At 47.9% G+C, this 20,477-nt stretch overlaps 1 protein-coding gene across 2 annotated transcripts in view; it reads left to right on the top strand.

The window, feature by feature from the left end:
* The first annotated feature begins 1,166 nt into the window (after nt 1-1,166).
* ABCA5 (ATP binding cassette subfamily A member 5) overlaps nt 1,167-20,477 on the top strand; it is a 43,484-nt gene continuing 24,173 nt past the window's right edge. For both annotated transcript variants that reach the window (XM_077787396.1, XM_077787395.1), the window contains exons 1-13: nt 1,167-1,250; nt 4,553-4,695; nt 6,586-6,704; nt 7,913-8,117; nt 8,305-8,463; nt 10,726-10,823; nt 13,262-13,491; nt 14,585-14,726; nt 15,768-15,956; nt 16,255-16,402; nt 17,624-17,792; nt 18,795-18,853; nt 19,291-19,401. In XM_077787396.1, coding sequence (XP_077643522.1) covers nt 6,600-6,704; nt 7,913-8,117; nt 8,305-8,463; nt 10,726-10,823; nt 13,262-13,491; nt 14,585-14,726; nt 15,768-15,956; nt 16,255-16,402; nt 17,624-17,792; nt 18,795-18,853; nt 19,291-19,401 — 1,615 coding nt within the window. In that variant the 5' untranslated portion in view covers nt 1,167-1,250; nt 4,553-4,695; nt 6,586-6,599. The remainder of the gene's footprint in view (nt 1,251-4,552; nt 4,696-6,585; nt 6,705-7,912; nt 8,118-8,304; nt 8,464-10,725; nt 10,824-13,261; nt 13,492-14,584; nt 14,727-15,767; nt 15,957-16,254; nt 16,403-17,623; nt 17,793-18,794; nt 18,854-19,290; nt 19,402-20,477) is intronic.

Here is a 20,477-nt window from a genome sequence, read left to right as displayed (position 1 = left end):
TCCTCACTTTCATCTCGTTTGGCTTGTGATTTTAGGGCTGATGAGGCATCAGCATGGGGCCGGAGGAGAGAATCCTTAGAAGGGAGGTTCCTTGAAAGGGGGGATGGAGATCCCTGGCAGGGGGGATCACCCAGAGGTTGGAGGATTGGAGTCCTCCAGGGGCATGGGTCACCTGGGGGATGGGGTTCCTGAAAAGGGGGTCCTCAGGAGGGATGGGGTCACCTGGAGGATGGTGTTCCTGAAAAGGGGGTCCTCAGGAGGGATGGGGTCACCTGGAGGATGGGGTTCCTGAAAAGGGGTCCTCAGGAGGGATGTGGTTACCTGGGGGATGGAGGTCCCTGGGAGAGGGAATTGTCCAGAGATTGGGGTCCTTGGGAGGGGGGGTCATGGATCACCCAGAGAATGGAGTGCTCAGGAGGGATGGGGTCACCTGGAGGATGGGGTCCCTGGAAAAAGGGTCCTCAGGAGGGATGGGGTCACCTGGAGGATGGGGTCCCTGGGAGGAGGAGGAGGAGGTCCTCAGACAAGGGGGTCAGCAGGAAAAAAGAGATCCCGGGGAAGGGAAGGGAAGGGAAGGGAAGGGAAGGGAAGGGAAGGGAAGGGAAGGGAAGGGAAGGGAAGGGAAGGGAAGGGAAGGGAAGGGAAGGGAAGGGAAGGGAAGGGAAGGGGATCCCGGGATCGGGGGTGACCGGGAGGGGAGGAGGGTCAGCAGCAGGGAGGGGTCCGGCACGGCGGACCGGCCCGGCCCGGGGGCGGGGTGGAAAGGAGTACCGGGGATACCGGGAGGTACCGGGATACCGGGGGGGTCAAGGGCTCGAGGGGTACTGGAAGTACTGGGGGATACCGCGGGATACCGGGGGGTACCGGGAGGTACCAGGAGGTACCGGGGATACCGGGAAGTGCCGGCGGGGTTCGGGGGGTCCTGTCGGGGTTCGGGGGTCCCGGCGGGGGTCGGGGGGTACTGCCGGGGTTCGGGGGTCCCGGCGGGGTTCGGGGGGTCCCGGCGGGGTTCGGGGGTCCCGGCGGGGTTCGGGGGTCCCGGCGGGGTTCGGGGGTCCCGGCGGGGTTCGGGGGCTCGGGGCTCTGCCGGCTCCGCTCCGAGGGGGCGGTCCCGGGGCCGGGCCCGGGTGGGACGGGAAGGGGAAGGCGCGGGGAGGAAGAGGAGGAGTTGGGCTGCGGCTGGGTGCGCGTCAGTGCTCGGGGGTGCCCGTGGCTGGGGCAGCCGAGCCGGCGGGGCTGGGCGCAGAACGGTGAGAAAAACGCTTTTCCAGGGCTTTGGAGCGGGGGAAAAGGGAGATGTGGGGAGCAGGAGTGTCCTCCCTGTGAGACACGCGGGGCTGGGGCGCGGTGGGGACGCGGGAGGATGCTGGTGGTCTCAGGGGCGCAGGAGATGCGGGAGGATGCTCAGGGATGCAGGAGGATGCTCGGGGATGCAGGAGGATGCTCAGGGACGCTCAGGGTTGCTGGGAATGCTCAGGGGATGCTCAGGGATGCAGGAGATGCTCAGAGGATGCTCAGGGACGCAGGAGGATGCTCGGGAATGTTCAGGGATGCAGGAGATGCTCAGAGGATGCTTAGGGGATGCAGGAGGATGCTCAGGGATGCAGAAGGATGCTCAGGGACGCTCAGGGATGTTGGGGATGCTCAGAGGATGCTCAGGGATGCAGGAGGATGCTCAAGGATGCAGGAGGATGCTCAGGGACACTCAGGGTTGCTGGGGATGCTCAGGGGATGCTCGGGGATGCAGGAGGATGCTCGGGGATGTTCAGGGATACAGGAGATGCTCAGGGACGCTCAGGGATGCAGGAGGATGCTCAGAGGATGCTTAGGGATGCAGGGGGATGCTCGGGGATGCAGGAGGATGCTCGGGGATGTTCAGGGATGCTGAGGATGCTGCGGGAGCCGTGCGGGGACAGCCCAACCCGCTCTGCTCCGTGTCATTCCTTCTCCCCGCAGGAAAACAGGGATGAGTTTGGAGGGATGGGATTCGCAGCCCCAGGCAGGGCCGGTGTTCCCCGTAGGGGCTGATACGGGAGAAAATTCAGAAAATGGAGAAAATTCAGAAAATTGAGAAAATGCAGCCCTTTTTTAAAAATTACCACATAAAGCCTTGATGTTATTGTGTGTTGTTATAGTCACAGTTTAAATAATTGAAGTGCTGTAAAGAGCACAGCAGAGTTTTGCTTCAGGAGCACCTCGGCTGCTGCCTTGCAGCAGCAAGATCAATAATCTTATTTTCTTGCTGTTCTGCGGGGTTGTTCACTGATGAGTTGGTTTTGCCTGGAGCCACAGCTCATTAGCTGTGGCTGACACCCCTCTTGTTTGGTTTTATTTTGGTTTTGGGGGTTTTTTGGGGTTTTTTTGGCCTGAAGGACAAGGCAAACGTGCTGTGCAGCACTGTCACCGTGTGACCTTTAAAGCCCATTGCCAGGTTGGTGCCTGGGGAAGGGAGGGGAGGCCTTAGAGCATCAGCTGAGCATGATTTAAAAAGCACTGGTGGCATCTCTGGGGTGGAATTAAACCCCAACCCAGCCATTCCCTTGAGATGGCTTTGATTGAGATGCCCACAAGCATTTGTGTGTCACCCACTTCCCATCCCAGCACAAATCACAGGGCAGTGCCTGGACTGAGGAGGATTCTCACAGATTGAGGCTATCTTCATTTTGCCTGCTATCAATCCATTAAAATGCCTTGGCAGCTTTTTCTGCTCTGTGTTCCTTCCCTGCATCTGGAGTTTCAAAGAGGGTTTTGGTTGTTTGGGTTTTTTTTCTCACCCAAATATAATTTTTCACCGTTCAAGTGATGCTTCTTCAGTGTCCTTCATCGTTCTGTGGCTTTCATGGAGGTGGCAGGTGTAATATGAAAAATTAATTAACATTCTTCAAATGACCCTTCCTCCAACCTGGCTGATGCAAATGAAAGCATGGCAGAGTTCCAGTGGAGATGTGGGAGTATTTTGGGTTTTAGAAGTAGATAGAAAATAATTAGAGAAAAACAGTAACTGGCACTGGTGATTGAATCTCGTTCAATCGTCTTTGCCAGTTTTGGGGGTTTGATTAAAATACAGTAATTACTGGTATTAAATTAAAATATTGTGGCTGAGGGAAGGGGTTGCTGGATTAGACCCTTGTTTCTGTTGCTGGGAGTGCTCTTGCAGTGTGCAAACAGTGGCACTTGCAGGGCTTGCTGTGAGCAGAGGGGAGAAGCACAGTGATCCTAATGACCTGTAAGCAAGACCTGCTGCTTTTGATTATTTTTCAAACACTCTGCTGTCACTGGGAAACATTTCTTGCCTGAAAATATCCAGAGGAGTTGTACTGATTTTTCCTGCAGGGCTTGGTTGCTATCATAGCTTGGTGTTGAAGCATTTGGTAGTTGGATTTTTTTTTAAGCAAAATATTTTTTTATTTTTAATTTTTGAAGTAGTCTCAGTGTGAGGGCAGCACTCCAGGCTGGAGGTGGGAATACTTCCCAGAAATTCTCATGCACTGATTCTATCCCACATCCCTCATGGGATCACTGCTCCATGAAGGACCCCAGAGCCAGTCTGGGAGTGGGAATTTGGTTCCTTTTATCCCCTTTTCCCTCCTCTCATCCCTCCCATGCTCAGGCAGGCTCTGTGTATAAAATATTTGTGTATTTATAGTGGTGTTGCCATCTGAGGAACTGCCTGTGTCCTGCTACCGAGGTGATGTCTGTGCTCCAAAAAAAAAAATATTTCCCTGTTAAAATGCAGCCAGGGAAGGAAGTTTGAGCCATGTGGTGTGTGAAAGATGCTCTACACAGGCACCAGCAACATCAGCCTGCCTCTGGAGGGACTGCTGGGAGCTGGAGAGCTGGAATATGGATAAATTCCACCGTGCTTTGGCTGGAGGGTTGAGGAATTACTCAGTTTCTTGTTGGAACCCTGGTCACTGAGAATTTGGGACTTTCTGTGCTGCCAGGCACTGACCCCCAGGAGAACACTGCACTGACCTGAGGCCGTGGAGAAACTTCCAAAATGGAATGGTGGAACTGGGATTGTGGGGGTGGAGTTTGGATAGAAGTGTGTGATATCACAGGGGGGAAAACTCACAGTTTAAGGGCTTAGAATACAGTAATATCTATAAAGCAATATGGAGGTTTTAGGGCAGAGGCTGCTCCTTCTTCTTCACCTTCTTCTCCATGGTTTTGGGTGGTTTTGTGTAATTGGATAAAAAAGGCCCCATTGCAGCCAGCGGTGGCTGGTTATTGGGTTAAAAGTGAAAATAATTGAGGTGTCATTTCTTAATTGGACAGTTTATCCTTAAAAGGCCTTGTAGAGAAAGATGGTTATAGCCATTTTGTGCCTTGTTAGTGAAGAACTGCAGAACTCACCTCTTGTGAGACTGTAATCTAGACAAGAAATAATAAACATCTGAGTCTGAGCACAAAATACCATCCCAAGAGCTTCAATCCTGGCCTTGGCAGAGGCAGAAAAGAATCAAACACCCAGCAGTTTCTCACTGGTGTTGCTGAAGGTGGGCTTTGTGGCACCCTCTGAGCAGCTCCTGCTCTTGTCTCACCTTCCCAGGTGAAATGTTCCAACATTCCCACATTGAGGAAGCAGAAGGAGATGGAGACTGACCCCTGACTGCCAACCTCAGGCAGCAGTCAGGGTGGCAAAACCCAGGAGAGAAGAACCCTTGCAGCCCCCAGCCCTCCATCGCTGCCCAGGTACGTGCAGGGAAGAACATTTCCCATGTTATCCCATTTCTGAATTCCATTTCTTTTTCCTCTCCCTGAGGCCACGTGCAGATGAAAAGGTTAAAATGGGCTGCAGGAGCAGCGGGTGGTGCTGGCCCTGCTCCAGCAGGGAAGGGGGTTACTCACAGCCCATTGCACAGCCCCGGGGCAGCTGGCTGCTCTGCCTGCCCTGGCTGCCTGCCCGCAGCTCCTGCCAGCAGCCTGGCATCCTGCTCCCCCAGCAGCCTGGAATCCTGCTCCCCCAGCAGCCTGGCATCCTGCTCCCCCAGCAGCCTGGAATTCTGCTCCCCCAGCAGCCTGGGATTCTGCTCCCCCAGCAGCCTGGCATCCTGCTCCCCCAGCAGCCTGGAATTCTGCTCCTCCAGCAGCCTGGAATTCTGCTCCCCCAGCAGCCTGGAATTCTGCTCCTCCAGCAGCCTGGAATTCTGCTCCCCCAGCAGCCTGGGATTCTGCTCCCCCAGCAGCCTGGAATTCTACTCCCCCAGCAGCCTGGAATTCTGCTCCCCCAGCAGCCTGGCATTCTGCTCCCCCAGCAGCCTGGAATTCTGCTCCCCCAGCAGCCTGGAATTCTGCTCCCCCAGCAGCCTGGCATTCTGCTCCCCCAGCAGCCTGGAATCCTTCTCCCCCAGCAGCCTGGAATCCTGCTCCCCCAGCAGCCTGGAATCCTGCTCCCCCAGCAGCCTGGGATTCTGCTCCTGCCAGCAACCTGGAATCCTGCTCCCCCAGCAGCCTGGCATCCTGCTTCCCCAGGAGCAGCTGGGATTGGGATCCACAGGGAGAGAAATGGAATAAGCCTGGCTTAAGTCAGGGCTAGTGAGTTGGCCTGGAGCTGGTCCTGCCCTGGGGTGGAGGGGTGGCTCCGAGGCATCCTGAGGCATCTTCAGCCCAAATTCCAGATGGATTCCCAACTGCTCTCATTCCCAGTTGGATTCCCAAGTGCTCTCATTCCCAAGTGCCAGTTTCTCTCATTGCCAATTTCTCTCATTCCCAGTTCCCATGTGCTCTCATTCCCAATTGCCAATTTCTCTTATTCCCCATTTCATTCCCAATTTCTCTGATCCCCAATTGCTCTCATTCCCAGTTTCTCCCATTCCCAATTGCTCTCATTTCCAGTCCCCAGTTTCTCTCATTGCCAATTTCTCTTATTCCCAATGTCTCTCATTCCTCATTCCCAGTTTCTCCTATTCCCAGTTTCTCCCATTCCCAGTTTCTTCCATTTCCCATTCCCAATTGCTCTCATTCCCAATCCCCAGTTTCTCTCATTGCCTATTTTCCTTATTCCCGATGTCTCCCGTTCTTCATTCCCAGTTTCTCCCATTCCCAATTGCTCTCATTCCCAATCCCCAGTTTCTCTCATTGCCTATTTTCCTTATTCCTGATGTCTCTCGTTCTTCATTCCCAGTTTCTCCCATTCCCAATTGCTCTCATTCCCAATCCCCAGTTTCTCTCATTGCCTATTTTCCTTATTCCCGATGTCTCCCGTTCTTCATTCCCAGTTTCTTCCATTCCCTGTTTCTCTCATTCCCAGTTTCTCCCATTCCCAATTCCCAATATCTCCCATTCCCAATCTCTCTTATTCCCAATTTCTCTGTATTCCCATTTCCCAGTTTCTCTCATTCCCAATTCCCAGTCTTTCCCATTCCCAGTTTCTTCCATTCCCAATCTCTTATTCCCAATATTTCTCACTCCCAATTCCTAGTTTCTCTCATTCCCAATCCCCAGTTTCTCTCATTGCCTATTTTCCTTATCCCTGATGTCTCTCGTTCTTCATTCCCAGTTTCTCTCATTCCCAATTCCAGTCTCTGTCCTCAGCTTTGGAATTATTTTGGCATTTGCTACAAAATCAGTATTTTTCTCCAGAGGCAGCGGCGAGGATGGCCCCGGGCGCGCCCGGCGGGGCGGGAGTGTGGCGGCAGACGCGGGCGCTGCTCTTCAAGAACTGCCTGCTCAAGTGCAGGACCAAGAAAAGCAGCGTGCAGGTCAGCTGGTATTATTATTATTATTTTTTTTTTTTAATTTTTATTTTTATTTTTATTTTTATTTTTATTTTTATTTTTATTTTTATTTTTTTTATATTTTTATTTTTATTTTTTTTATATTTTTATTTTTATTTTTAATTATTATTAGTATTAGTATTAGTATTATTAGTATTAGTATTATTAGTAGTATTAGTAGTATTATTATTAGTATTATTGTTAGTATTATTATTACTATTATTAGTATTATTAGTATTATTTTATTATTATTTTATTATTATTTTATTTTTATTTATTTTATTTTATTTTATTTTATTTTATTTTATTTTATTTTATTTTATTTTATTTTATTTTATTTTAATATTATTATTATTTTATTATATTATTATTATTGATTTATGCATATTATGTAGCATAGTAATGATATATTTATAATTAGGCATATTATATAACATAGTAGGTCTATTACATTCTTTTACATTAATGAGTATTTTTAAACTTTTGAAACACTGAATTTTGACATATTCCATAGTTTTTTGGTGCATAAGGTGTTTTTCCTCTGTTTCTCCCATTCTGGATGATCCTAATGAGTATAGAAAATTTTTTTTGACCCTTTGAAATACTGAATTTTGAAATATTCCATTTTTTCCCACGCAGGAGGTGCTTTTCCCCCTGTTTTTCCTCTTCTGGCTGATCCTGATGAGCCTGATGCACCCTCACAGGAAATACGAGGAGGGATTTTTTGAAATAATCCATTTTTTTCATCCAGGAGGTGCTTTCCTTGGTGTTTCTTCTGTTCTGGCTGATACTGATGAGTATAGAATGAATTTTTTTGATTATCTGAAATACATAATTTTGAAATATTCCATTTTTTCCCATGCAGGTGGTGCTTTTCCCCCTGTTTTTCCTCTTCTGGCTGATCCTGATGAGCATGATGCACCCTCACAGGAAATAGGAGGAGGGATTTTTAAAATATTCCATTTTTTTGTTACAGGAGGTGCTTTCCCTGTAGTTTCTCCCATTCCGGTGATCCTGATGAGTATATAATGAGATTTTTTTGACAGTTTGAGATACTAAATTATAAAAAATTCCATTTTTTTTCATCCAGGAGGTGCTTTCCCTGTTGACGGCTCATCCCGATGAGTATATAATGAGTTCTTTTGACTCTCAGAAATACTGAATTTTGAAATATTCCATTTTTTCCCACGCAGGAGGTGCTTTTCCCCCTGTTTTTCCTCTTCTGGCTGATCCTGATGAGCATGATGCACCCTCACAGGAAATACGAGGAGGTGCCCAACGTGGACCTGGGTCCCCTGGACCTCTCGGTGCTGCTGGATTCTGTCATCGGCTACACCCCCCCCACCGCCCTGGCCCGGGAAATCATGAAAAAAGTGGCTTTTGACAACTTTGAGGATGGTATCCACACCCTAAATCCCTTTTTTTTCTGACCCTAAATCCCTTTTTTTCCCCCTTCCTATTATATTGTTATATTATCTTCTACTATTTTTTTATATTTTAATATAATTTTACTTCATATTTATATTATATTTTACCATCATGTCCCTTTCTCTTTCTGTTCTGTTTTTCCGTGTGACGCGCCCAGGGCTGATCACGGAGGAGTACCTGAGTGAGGAGGAGCTGGAGGAGGCGAGTTTCCTCAAGCCCTCCAACTTCGTGGGGGTGGTGTTCAAGGACTCGCTGTCCTACCAGCTGCGCTTCCGCGACGCCCTGGCCATGTCCGGCCCCTACAGCGACTCCAGAGGTACCCGCAGGGCACCCTGAGAACCACCCCCTTCTTCTTCTTGGGCCTTTTTAATGTGGGTGTTGGTGGTGCTGGTGTTATCGGGGAGTGGAGCAGCTGTAACTCAGGTATTTGGGATTTTAACGTGGAATGGCCGGGCTTGGAAGGACTCCTGAAAATGGTTATTCCCTATTTAATTGTAAATTCAGATAGCAATAGAAATCCAGAGGTAAACCTGCATAGGAATCAACTGGAAAATCATCCCATATTTTCATTTTTTGGGTTTTTTTGTTGTGTGTATTGGTTGGTGGTGGTGTTATCGGGGAGGGGAGCAGCTGTAACTCAGGTATTTGGGATTTTAACGTGGAATGGCCGGGCTTGGAAGGGCTCCTGAAAATGGTTATTCCCTATTTAATTGTAAATCTAGAGGTAAACCTGCACAGGAATAAGCTGGAAAATCACCCCATATTTTCCTTTTTTGGGTTTTTGTTTGTTGTGTATATTGGTTTGTGGTGGTGTTATCAGAGAGTGGGGCAGCTGTAACTCAATTATTTGGGATTTTACAATGGAATAGCCTGGCTTGGAAGGGCTCCTGAAGATGGTTGTTCCCTATTTAATTGTAAATCTAGAGGTAAACCTGCATAGGAATCAACTGGAAAATCACCCCATATTTTCCTTTTTTTGGGGTTTTTCTTGTTGTGTATATTGGTTGGTGGTGGTGTTATCGGGGAGGGGAGTAGCTGTAACTCAGTTTATTGGGATTTTGACATGGCATGGCCTGGCTTGGAAGGGCTCCTGAAAATGGTTGATCCCTATTTAATTGTAAATCTGGAGGTAAACCTGCATGGGAATAAGCTGGAAAATCACCCCATATTTTCCTTTTTTGGGTTTTTGTTTGTTGTGTATATTGGTTTGTGGTGGTGTTATCAGGGAGTGGAGCAGCTGTAACTCAGTTATTTGGGATTTTACAATGGCATGGCCGGGCTTGGAAGGGCTCCTGAAAATGGTTATTCCCTATTTAATTGTAAATCCAGAGGTAAACATGCATGGGAATAAGCTGGAAGATCATCCCAAATTTTCCTTTATTGGGTTTTTTTGTTGTGCATATTGGTTTGTGGGGGTTGGTGATAGTGTTATCGGAGAGTGGGGCAGATGTAACTCAGTTATTTGGGATTTTATCGTGGCATGGCCTGGCATTAACAGTCTACCGAAGATGGTTATTCCCTATTTAACTGTAAATCTAGAGGTAAACCTGCCTGATAATAAGGTGGAAAATTATCCCATATTTTCCTTTTTTTGGGTTTTTTTGTTGTATATATTGGTTTGTGGTGGTGTTATCAGAGAGTGGGGCAGCTGTAACTCAATTATTTGGGATTTTATTGTGGAATGGCCTGGTTTGGAAGGGCTCCTGAAGATGCTTATTCCTTATTTAATAGTAAATCCAGATCGTACTAATAATCCAGAGGTAAACCTGCATGGGAATAAGCTGGAAGATCATCCCAAATTTTCCTTTATTGGGTTTTTTTGTTGTGCATATTGGTTTGTGGGGGTTGGTGATGGTGTTATCAGGGAGTGAGGCAGCTGTAACTCAGTTATTTGGGATTTTAATGTGGAATGGCCTGGCTTTAACAGTCTACCGAAGATGGTTATTCCCTATTTAATTGTAAATCCAGAGGTAAACCTGCATGGGAATAAGCTGGAAAATCACCCCATATTTTCCTTTTTTGGGTTTTTGTTTGTTGTGTATATTGGTTTTTGGCGGTTGGTGGTGGTGTTGTCGGGGAGTGGGGCAGCTGCAACTCAGTTATTTGGGATTTTAACGTGGAATGGCCTGGCATTAACAGTCTACTGGAGATAGTTATTCCCTATTTAACTGTAAATCTAGAGGTAAACCTGCCTGGGAATAAGCTGGAAAATCACCCCATATTTTCATTTTTTGGTTTTTTTTGTTGTGTATATTGGTTTGTGGTGGTGTTATCAGAGAGTGGGGCAGCTGTAACTCAATTATTTGGGATTTTATCGTGGAATGGGTTTGGAAGGGCTCCTGAAGTTGGTTATTCCCTATTTAATTGTAAATCTAGAGGTAAACCTGCCTGGGAATAAGCTGGAAAATCACCCCATATTTTCATTTTTTGGTTTTTTTTGTTGTGTATATTGGTTTTTGGGGGTTGGTGGTGGTGTTGTGGGGGAGTGGGGCAGCTGTAAGCCACTTTTGGGGTTTCCCGTGGAATTCTCGGTGCCGGGCCGGGCGGGCTCCGGGCTGAGCTCCCCCGTGTCCCGCAGCCGCCTGCTCCAGCCTGCGCAGGAGCTGCGACTCCGTCACCTACTGGAGCTCGGGCTTCACGGCGCTGCAGGCCTGCATCGACGCGGCCATCATCCAGGTGGGACCCCGCGGCTGCACAGCACCCCACAACTGCCACAGCACCCCGTGAACACCCCAGAACTGCCACAGCACCCCACAACTGCCACAGTGTCCCATGAATGCCACAGCACCCCGTGAACACCCACAGCACCCCACAACTGCCACAGCACCCCATGAACACCCACAGCACCCCGTGAACACCCACAGCACCCCACAACTGCCACAGCACCCCAGAACTGCCACAGCACCCCGTGAACACCCCACAGTGTCCCATGAACTGCCACAGCACCCCACAACTGCCACAGCACCCCAGAACTGCCACAGCACCCCAGAACTGCCACAGCACCCCATGAACTGCCACAGCACCCCATAAACACCCCACAACTGCCACAGCACCCCAGAACTGCCACAGCACCCCGTGAACACCCACAGCACCCCACAACTGCCACAGCACCCCACAACTGCCACAGCACCCCGTGAACACCCACAGCACCCCAGAACTGCCACAGCACCCCATGAACACCCCACAGTGTCCCATGAACTGCCACAGCACCCCATAAACACCCCAGAACTGCCACAGCACCCCAGAACTGCCACAGCACCCCAGAACTGCCACAGCACCCCATGAACTGCCACAGCACCCCAGAACTGCCACAGCACCCCAGAACTGCCACAGCACCCCATGAACACCCACAGCACCCCATAAACACCCCAGAACTGCCACAGCACCCCAGAACTGCCACAGCACCCCATGAACTCCCACAGCACCCCATAAACACCCCACAACTGCCACAGCACCCCAGAACTGCCACAGCACCCCATGAACACCCACAGCACCCCGTGAACACCCACAGCACCCCACAACTGCCACAGCACCCCGTGAACACCCACAGCACCCCAGAACTGCCACAGCAGCCCGTGAACACCCCAGAACTGCCACAGCACCCCATGAACTGCCACAGCACCCCATGAACTGCCACAGCACCCTGTGAACACCCCACAGTGTCCCATGAATGCCACAGCATCCCATGAACACCCACAGCACCCCAGAACTGCCACAGCACCCCGTGAACACCCACAGCACCCCAGAACTGCCACAGCACCCCACAACTGCCACAGTGTCCCATGAATGCCACAGCACCCCGTGAACACCCACAGCACCCCGTGAACACCCACAGCACCCCATGAACACCCACAGCACCCCGTGAACACCCCACAGCACCCCGTGAACGCCCCACAGCACCCCAGAACTGCCACAGCACCCCGTGAACACCCACAGCACCCCAGAACTGCCACAGCACCCCGTGAACACCCACAGCACCCCGTGAACACCCACAGCACCCCAGAACTGCCACAGCACCCCAGAACTGCCACAGCACCCCGTGAACACCCACAGCACCCCAGAACTGCCACAGCACCCCAGAACTGCCACAGCACCCCATGAACTGCCACAGCACCCTGTGAACACCCCACAGTGTCCCATGAATGCCACAGCATCCCATGAACTCCCACAGCACCCCATAAACACCCCACAACTGCCACAGCACCCCGTGAACACCGCACAGCGTCCCATGAACACCCCACAGCACCCCACAACTGCCACAGCACCCCAGAACTGCCACAGCACCCCATGAACACCCACAGCACCCCGTGAACACCCCACAGCACCCCGTGAACGCCCCACAGCACCCCAGAACTGCCACAGCACCCCGCGAACACCCACAGCACCCCATGAACACCCCACAGCACCCCAGAACTGCCACAGCACCCCGTGAACACCCCACAGCACCCCGTGAACGCCCCACAGCACCCCAGAACTGCCACAGCACCCCATGAACTGCCACAGCCCAAGTGCCACTGCAAAAATCCCGTAAAATCCCATAAAATCCCATCCTCACCCCAAAAAAGGGCAGATCCAGGGGCTGCCCAGGCTCCCTAATGTGCCTGGAGATGCTGGGTCAGATCTCAGCTGGGAGCTGAGGAGAAGGCAGAACTTTTGGGGCAGGTTTGGCCATGTTCTGTCCAGGACTGTTTTCCCAGGATTTCCCCAGTCCTGTTGGGTTGGATTAGGAGGATTTTTGCCTCCGTTTGCATCCCAGAGATGCTGATCATCCAGCACAGCCCTCCTCAAATGCTCACCCCAAAATGCCATTCCACCCAGGAGCTGCAGAATTTACCTTATTTTGGTGTCACTATTGCTCAGCAAATTTTCCCAATTCCCCTCTCCTCCCCCTGCTCATGGTGGCAGCAAATTCCATCTCTTTAAGTGACAGAAATTCCACATTTCCTCATTTTATCCCCAGGCATTCAGGTGTTTTCCAGTCCTGCTTTTGGCCTGGAATTTGGGGTCAGGAAGATTTTGGGCTTTTCAGATTTCCCCTCTGCCAGAGAGTGGTTGGGATGGGGCTGAAAAATCAGGAAAAATGTCAAAATAACTCTTCCTCCTCTTCCTTCCAGCTGAAGACAAACCATTCTGTTTGGGAGCAGCTGGATCTGACCAGAGCCGTGGTGATGGGAGAGGATGCCGTGGTGGAAATTGATAATTTCCCTCGTGCAATCATTTTAATTTACCTGGTGATTGCATTCTCCCCCTTTGGGTATTATTTGGCAATTCACATCGTGGCAGAAAAGGAGAGGAAGCTGAAGGAGTTCTTGAAAATTTTGGGACTCCATGACACTGCCTTCTGGTATGTGAGTGTTTGGTATAACCTGCTCCTTAGAAAAGAAAAAAATTATATATACACAAATAAAAATTACTATATTTTAAAAATTATTATATATTAAAAAATTCTAGTTAATCTCTTCCATCCCACCCTCCAATTCTTAAATTGTTTTCAGTCTTTAAGTGAAAACAACCAAAAACAGAGATATTCTGTACAAACAGAGAGACACAGTACCATGAAAATATGAATATTTTAATAAGTAATCCTGCTGCATTTATTCATGTAAAGCTACAGCAGATTAGAGGCATTAAACCTCATCATGTGTGAGGTTTTATGGAGGTTTTTAAGCATTTTTGGCTTGCTACCTCCTTTCCTAGAAGCTCAACAGGTAACCTGCAGCCTGGCACATAATTAAATTAATCCAACTCTGTAATTTGAACATGCCAGAACAGTCTCAGCAACAGGTCTTCAATTGTTTCCTTACCCTGACAAAAATTGGCCTGGGCAATAGAATATTTCATTTTTCTCCCAAATGATGTGTTAATTTGAAATCATTGATAGCTGAGGGGATAAAAACAGGTTTTGCTTTGCCCTTTCTGGCAGGGTTTTCACATCTGCACTGAAAAAGCCACCTGGGGTGGTTGGAATGATATTTTTTTTTTTTTAGTTGTTTAGAGAAAATGTGTCTTTTTTGGCTACCTGAACACAAACCACCCCTGTTTGCTGAGATCAGAGTTGCTCCCAGACTCACAGCTTTGTTTTTCAACAGAGCAGGATTTGATTACCCTGCCCAGCAGCCTGTATTAAATTTTAAACAGAATTTCTTGAATTATTGACACCTACGACTCTGTTACCCTCTTTTGCCTATACTAGGGAATTAATTATGCAAAAAATAAAGGTGAATCACCTGACTGTGCATCTTCAGCTGCCCTGGGTCTCGCTGTGTGCCAAGAACAACCCCAGGATGTTTTATTTAGGTTTTGTTGCACTCTTGGCATAGAGACATAGAGTTAGAAATTAATTTGAGGTAGAAGTCTGTCTGGAATAATAAAGAGTGCTGGGTTTTGCTGTTTGTGTGGCTGGGGATTCATTGATTTCTCTGCTTTTTTCTCCCTAGGCTGTCCTGGGTGCTGCTCTACGTGAGCCTGATTTTTGTCATGTCCATCCTCATGGCTGTGATCGCCACGGCCTCGTCCCTCTTCCCCCAGAGCAGTGCCTTTGTCATATTCCTCCTTTTTTTCCTCTATGGAACCTCCTCTGTGAGTATTCCTGGCCCTGAGCAGCTCAGCCATCCCATCCCTGGGGGTTTCATTGTTTTATTCCCTTCCCCCCTGATTTTGTTCCCTCTGCCCAAGTATTTGTTGTTTCTGGGGGGGTTGAGCAGTGCTGGGAATCTGAGCTGTCCCATCCTTTCCTTGGGTTTTCTCCTGTTTTTAGGATGTGGTATGTTGCCCTGATTTGTAAAAGTGTTAAATTTTGTCTTATAGTTCTTTTAAAAGTTTTAAAGTTCTTTTAAATTTTTAAAGTTCTTTTAAAAGTTTTCTATACCTCCTGATGTTTGCGTATTTCTACTGGAGTTCTCGCACACTGCTCATGTAAATAATGATTGTTTTGCATTCTTCTTTGTGGGAAGAGAGAATTAATGATTGTTGGTTTGACCAGTGTGGTTGGGGAGGTGGTAATTTCCTCCTCCAATCCACTGTCACTTTTAGAATTCTATATATTGCACGGTCAGAAATAAAATTAGCCCTTTTTCTCTTTTAAACTTACCAAGCTTCTGTGTACTGATTTGATCTTCAGTAATGACAGTTGTACAGGTGTCACCCATTGCCATGAAAAATGCTTTTCCCTCCTGAAATATCTGAGTTTATAATCATCAGGTTTTGAGTTTTCAACCCTCCACAGAACCATTCTGCAGTCCAGGTCCTCTTCAAAATATTTCCTGTTACTACAGAGTTTAATGCTAAGAGCCTAATAAATTGTCAGAGAATGATAAAAACCACATCATAAATGTATTTGTGTATCCAATTGCTTGTCTGGGTTGATAAGAGGAGCAGTTAGACTTGATCTTGAAAGTATTTTCCAGCTGAAAATGATTCCATGAATCTGTGCTGTAGTGACTACACCAGGAAAATTATATTGTGGTATAAATTCCATGATGGTCAGAGGCAGCTGTGGTATTTTCCCATAGTTTTTCTACACAATTTCTATATTATTATCATTTTTTAATATCATTATCATTATCATCACTACTGTTATTATTAGAGCACTTTCCTGTCTGATTTTCCCTCTGCCCTCAGGTTTTCTTTGCCCTGATGCTGACCCCTCTGTTTAAGAAGTCCAAGCACGTGGGGATAGTGGAGTTCCTGGCAACTCTGGTTTTTGGCTTTGTGGGCCTCAACATCGTCCTGCTGGAGGATTTCCCCAAATCCTTCGTGTGGATCCTCAGCCCTTTGTGTCAGTGCAGCTTCTTGATTGGTGTTGCTCAGGTAAATCCCCACCTGCCCCTGCAGCAGCAGCCATGCACCATTTATCAACAGCCCCTGATGAGCGTTTTAAGTAGATATTTTTAATAAAATAAAATATCTGATGGTGGGGAAAATGCTTTTTTTAAATGGCAGTTTAATATCCAGCACCATAAAGGAGCTTTGTGTTATTCTTTGTGTCCATTTTGATAATTTATCATTATTTTTAGGGTTTTTTTGCCACGTTTTTTGCCAAATTTAGGGATTGTTTTTTTGTGCTATGCTGTTTTGCCTTTTTGGTGTGCGAGATCTGTCCCTGCAGGTCATGCATCTGGAGGATTATGAGGATGGGGCAACATTTGCAAACATCAATGCTGGTCCTTACCCACTCTGCATCTCTCTGATTCTCCTGGTGCTGGACAGCATCTTTTACCTGCTTGTAGCTGTTTACCTTGACCAGGTGATGCCAGGTGAGTTCCTGGCAGAAATTGGGCTCTGGGAGGCTCATCCTGCAATCCTGAGCCCCCCAGGCTGGTGGCATCTCCTCCCTAAATTCTCTGGAGAAAGGAGGTGATGCTGTTTTCACGTTGAATTTCACACATCTGGCTGAAATCATTTATATTCTGTCAAAAGTGTGAGGTGTGAGGAGGGGGCCTTAAAAAGCTTAATTTTCCCCTCTTTGTAGAGGAAAAACTTCCTGATTTAACTACAACCTCAGCCTTTCCAGTTTCCTCTTGGAGGGCTGGAAATCAAAGCCTGCTCTTCCTCTTCCAGATCTCTCCCCGTGGCAGAAGAAACTGAGACTAAAACACAGAATAAAGTTGTTAATCTTGGGAGGAAAGGCAGGTTAACCCCTCTGCTCTGTTCACCTCCAAGCCCTCTCTCCTCTCTGCCACGTTGAAGTCACTGCTCATTCAGCACTGGGGATTTCTCTGCAATAAAAGGAGATTTGCACATTTATTTAAATACCCAGCAGAAGTGGCTACTGCCAGCAGTGGGGATGGGGAATGGTGGCTGAAATGGAAATTGGGCTGATGGAATTCCTCAGGAACAGGTGTGGGCTGGCGGTGGGAGGAGCTGAGAGCCCAGAGCTGAGGTTTATGTAATATTGTAATATAATAGATACGATTTGTGGTTGCTGCTGGAAGCCCAAAGCTGAGGTTTGTAATATATAACATAACGTAACATAACATGATTTTGATATGATATAATTATATAATATAAATATCATAATATAACATCTACCATATTTCATATTATAGTTCATCTATGATATTGTATAGCATATGATACATCTATATGATATATAATATATATCATATACATAATTATAATATCATATCATATCATATATCATATATCGTATAATGTATGGTATTTTATATTATATATAATATAGTATGTAATATATAACATAATGTAACATATTATATATTCTGTTTTATTATATTGCATTATTTTATGTTGCATTATATGTTATTATATTGCATATTATATTGCATATTATATTGCATTATATTATATTATATTATATTATATTATATTATATTATATTATATTATTATTTTGCATTATATTATTATGGAATATTATAGAATATTTCAGAATATTATAGAATATTCTAGAATATAGGCTATAATACAGAATATTTGTGGTTGCTGCTCAGGAGTTGCCTTCTGTCCTGTCCCCAGGGGAGTTTGGCCTGCGCCGCACGCCCTTTTTCTTCATGAAGCCCTCCTTTTGGTCCAAGCACAGGAAGAACTACAAGGAGCTCTACGAGAGCAGCACCAACGGCAGCCTGAGCTGCAGTGAGATCGTGGAGCCCGTGCCTGCAGAATTCCAGGGCAAGGAAGCCATCAGGTGCAGCCCCTGCCCTGCCGGGGGTGTCTGAAGAGCATTGCTGGGGCTCCAGCAGCACGGGGACTGCAGAACCTGCACTCCTCACCCCCATCCTCAGTGCTCTGCAGCCAGGGAGAGCCACTTAAGGACAGGGGTTGTGCTTCTTGTAATCTTCTGTTAGACATGGACAAGACACACAGTTATTTTTTTAGTAGTGGAAGGTGTTTTCATTATCTACAGGTTCAGGAGTCCAGTTTTAATGCTGATGTTCCCCTGAGAACATGGTGGCTGTTGTTGTATTATTCATCCACCCCGGGTTCTTTCCACATCTTCCCTCCAGCAGTTTCACACAGTCTTGCCATCTTTCCATGTGCAAGTTTTATTTGCTTTCATACTCATTCTCCTCCCCATTACTCACCCTCCATAATCCACTCACCATCCTCATTTTTGGGGTGATGAGCCTTCCAAAATCCATCCTTGATTTGGTGCCTCCAGGTAAACTGGCTGTTCTTTTCATTTGGCAAAACAGCAGGGCTGGAATGAAGGTTTTTACCTCTCTTGAAAAGAAAAATACCTGCTTCCTTTTACCTGATTTTGATCAAGAGCTGTCAGGAATAACATCTTTGGAGTCCATTCTGCTATCCCCTCTTTTCCATGTCACATCTGTGGAGTCTCCTGTTGTGTTGTGGAACTGCTGGGGAATAGCTGTTCCCTTTGCTAGCTTGGGAAGCCTCTAGAGCAGTGTTCCACCGTGTGAAAGAGACTTATATTTGAAATAATTCAATTTATCATCACAGGCAATACCTTAGAAGGTGGCCAGGAAAAGCCTTCTAATGCCAGGGTGGAGATGGGCAAAGTTTTGGGAGAACCTGTCCTGTCTCTTGACTTGTCCCCATGGATTTTTAACACATCTGGTGCCACTTCAGTCTGGTTGGCTTGTTGTGATTGTTGCTGAGTGTTGATGACTGAAAATGCCATGTAAAGGTGCTGAAATAATTTATGCCATGACGTGTCTTCTTTCAGAATCAGCTGTGTTCAGAAAACATTCAGGAAAAAGGGAGAAACCGTGGAGGCTCTCAGAAGTAAGAACATTTCAGCTTTTTAGCTGCTGCTGGCATGCAGAGGAGCAGTGGCTGAGTTGCTGAGGGATCTTTTGGGTTTCAGTTCAGGCTGGTTTTGGTTTCTTTTGGAGGGGTGGGGCCCTGGAGCATGAATGCCAGATGTGCTTGTGTGTGTCCTCTCTCACACAAAGCAGCACCCCAAAAACCAGCCCTTCATCCCTAAGGAAAGCTGCTGGCATCACCCCCATTCCCAGTGCCCGTGTAGGGATGTAATCTCCCCAGGCCCACCTCCCTGATGTTGTCACCTCCTTTCTCTGGTGGCTTTGGGACGTGGCCACCCGCCAGTGGTGTGGGACGTCCCCAGGCAGAGTGGGAATGTGAGCACGGGGATTGAGTGGGGCAGGAGCTGGCTGTGGGGGTCCCACCCTGACCCCTCCTCTGGCTGTGCCCTGGAGCAGATTTGTCCTTTGACATCTACGAGGGGCAGATCACGGCGCTGCTGGGCCACAGCGGCACCGGGAAGACGACGCTGATGAACATCCTCTGCGGGCTCTGCCCTCCCAGCGACGGTGAGTGCTTGCAAAACCAAGCCTGAGAGCCTTGCTGCTTATTCCAGCATGCACCAAAACTCCTTGGGATAAAATCTGAAGCAGCAATTCCTGTCCTCGCAGGGTTGTTATGCTCTCTCTGCTGATTGCTCCTTCCAGGGGAGCGTTTCCAGCTGTCTTGGTTTGAAAAGCCAGGTGTCTGCTAAGGAAGGCAGGAGCCTTCCTTGAAATGGAAAATGGAAACCCTCTCCCTCCAAATTGTTCTAATTTTGAAATTAAGGGGCTTGTGACAATAGGAATGACAGTTCTTTTCTAGGAAAATTAAAAATACAAATGCAATAGTACAGAAAAAAGAAAACAAACCAGTGCCAAGGTCAGAAATGCCCTGTCCCCCTGTGGGTCAGGGAGGTGTCTCAGCCCCATCCCAGGGGGGCTCAGCCCTCCTGCAGTGCCAGCTGTGCTTCTGCTGGAGCAGGATCCTGCACAAGGGGGGAGTTTTCCTTGGAGCTCCAGGGCTGGGGGAGATGGGCCTGGGCTCCTCTGGGAATGCAGGGGAAGAAAGCTGCTCCTCTGGGAATGCAGGGGGAAGGAAGCTGCTCCTTTGGGAATGCAGGGGGAAGGAAGCTGCTCCTCTGGGAATGCAGGGGAAGGAAGCTGCTCCTCTGGGAATGCAGGGGGAAGGAAGCTGCTCCTCTGGGAATGCAGGGGGCAAAGGCTGCTGTGCTGTTCCCAGGTCAGATTGGATCCAGGTAGGAATGTTTGGCTCCTCCCCTGGGCACAGCATCTCCCCATGGATGATGGAATTTTCTCAGCCATGCAGGGACACTCACTGACCCATGAACAGGAGATAATGAATAATTAATGGCTCATTAACAGAAGATAATGAATAATGAATAGCCCATTAACAGAAGATATCTCCTGGAGGGAGGGTTAGGTGTGGAAGAGATGAAAAAATCTGCCCAGATAATGCCCCAGCTCTGACAGGTGGCAATACAATACACCCCTAGCTACACCTTTCAGCCTGAGACACCAGCCCACGGCAGGGCTTGGAATGAGATGAGCTTTCAGGCCTGCTCCAGCCCAAAGCATTGCATGAT

The sequence above is a fragment of the Lonchura striata genome, chromosome 19 (genome assembly GCF_046129695.1).
Source record: "Lonchura striata isolate bLonStr1 chromosome 19, bLonStr1.mat, whole genome shotgun sequence".
NCBI classification, from domain to species: Eukaryota; Metazoa; Chordata; class Aves; order Passeriformes; family Estrildidae; genus Lonchura; species Lonchura striata.
This window is presented reverse-complemented; position numbering and strand designations above follow the sequence as displayed.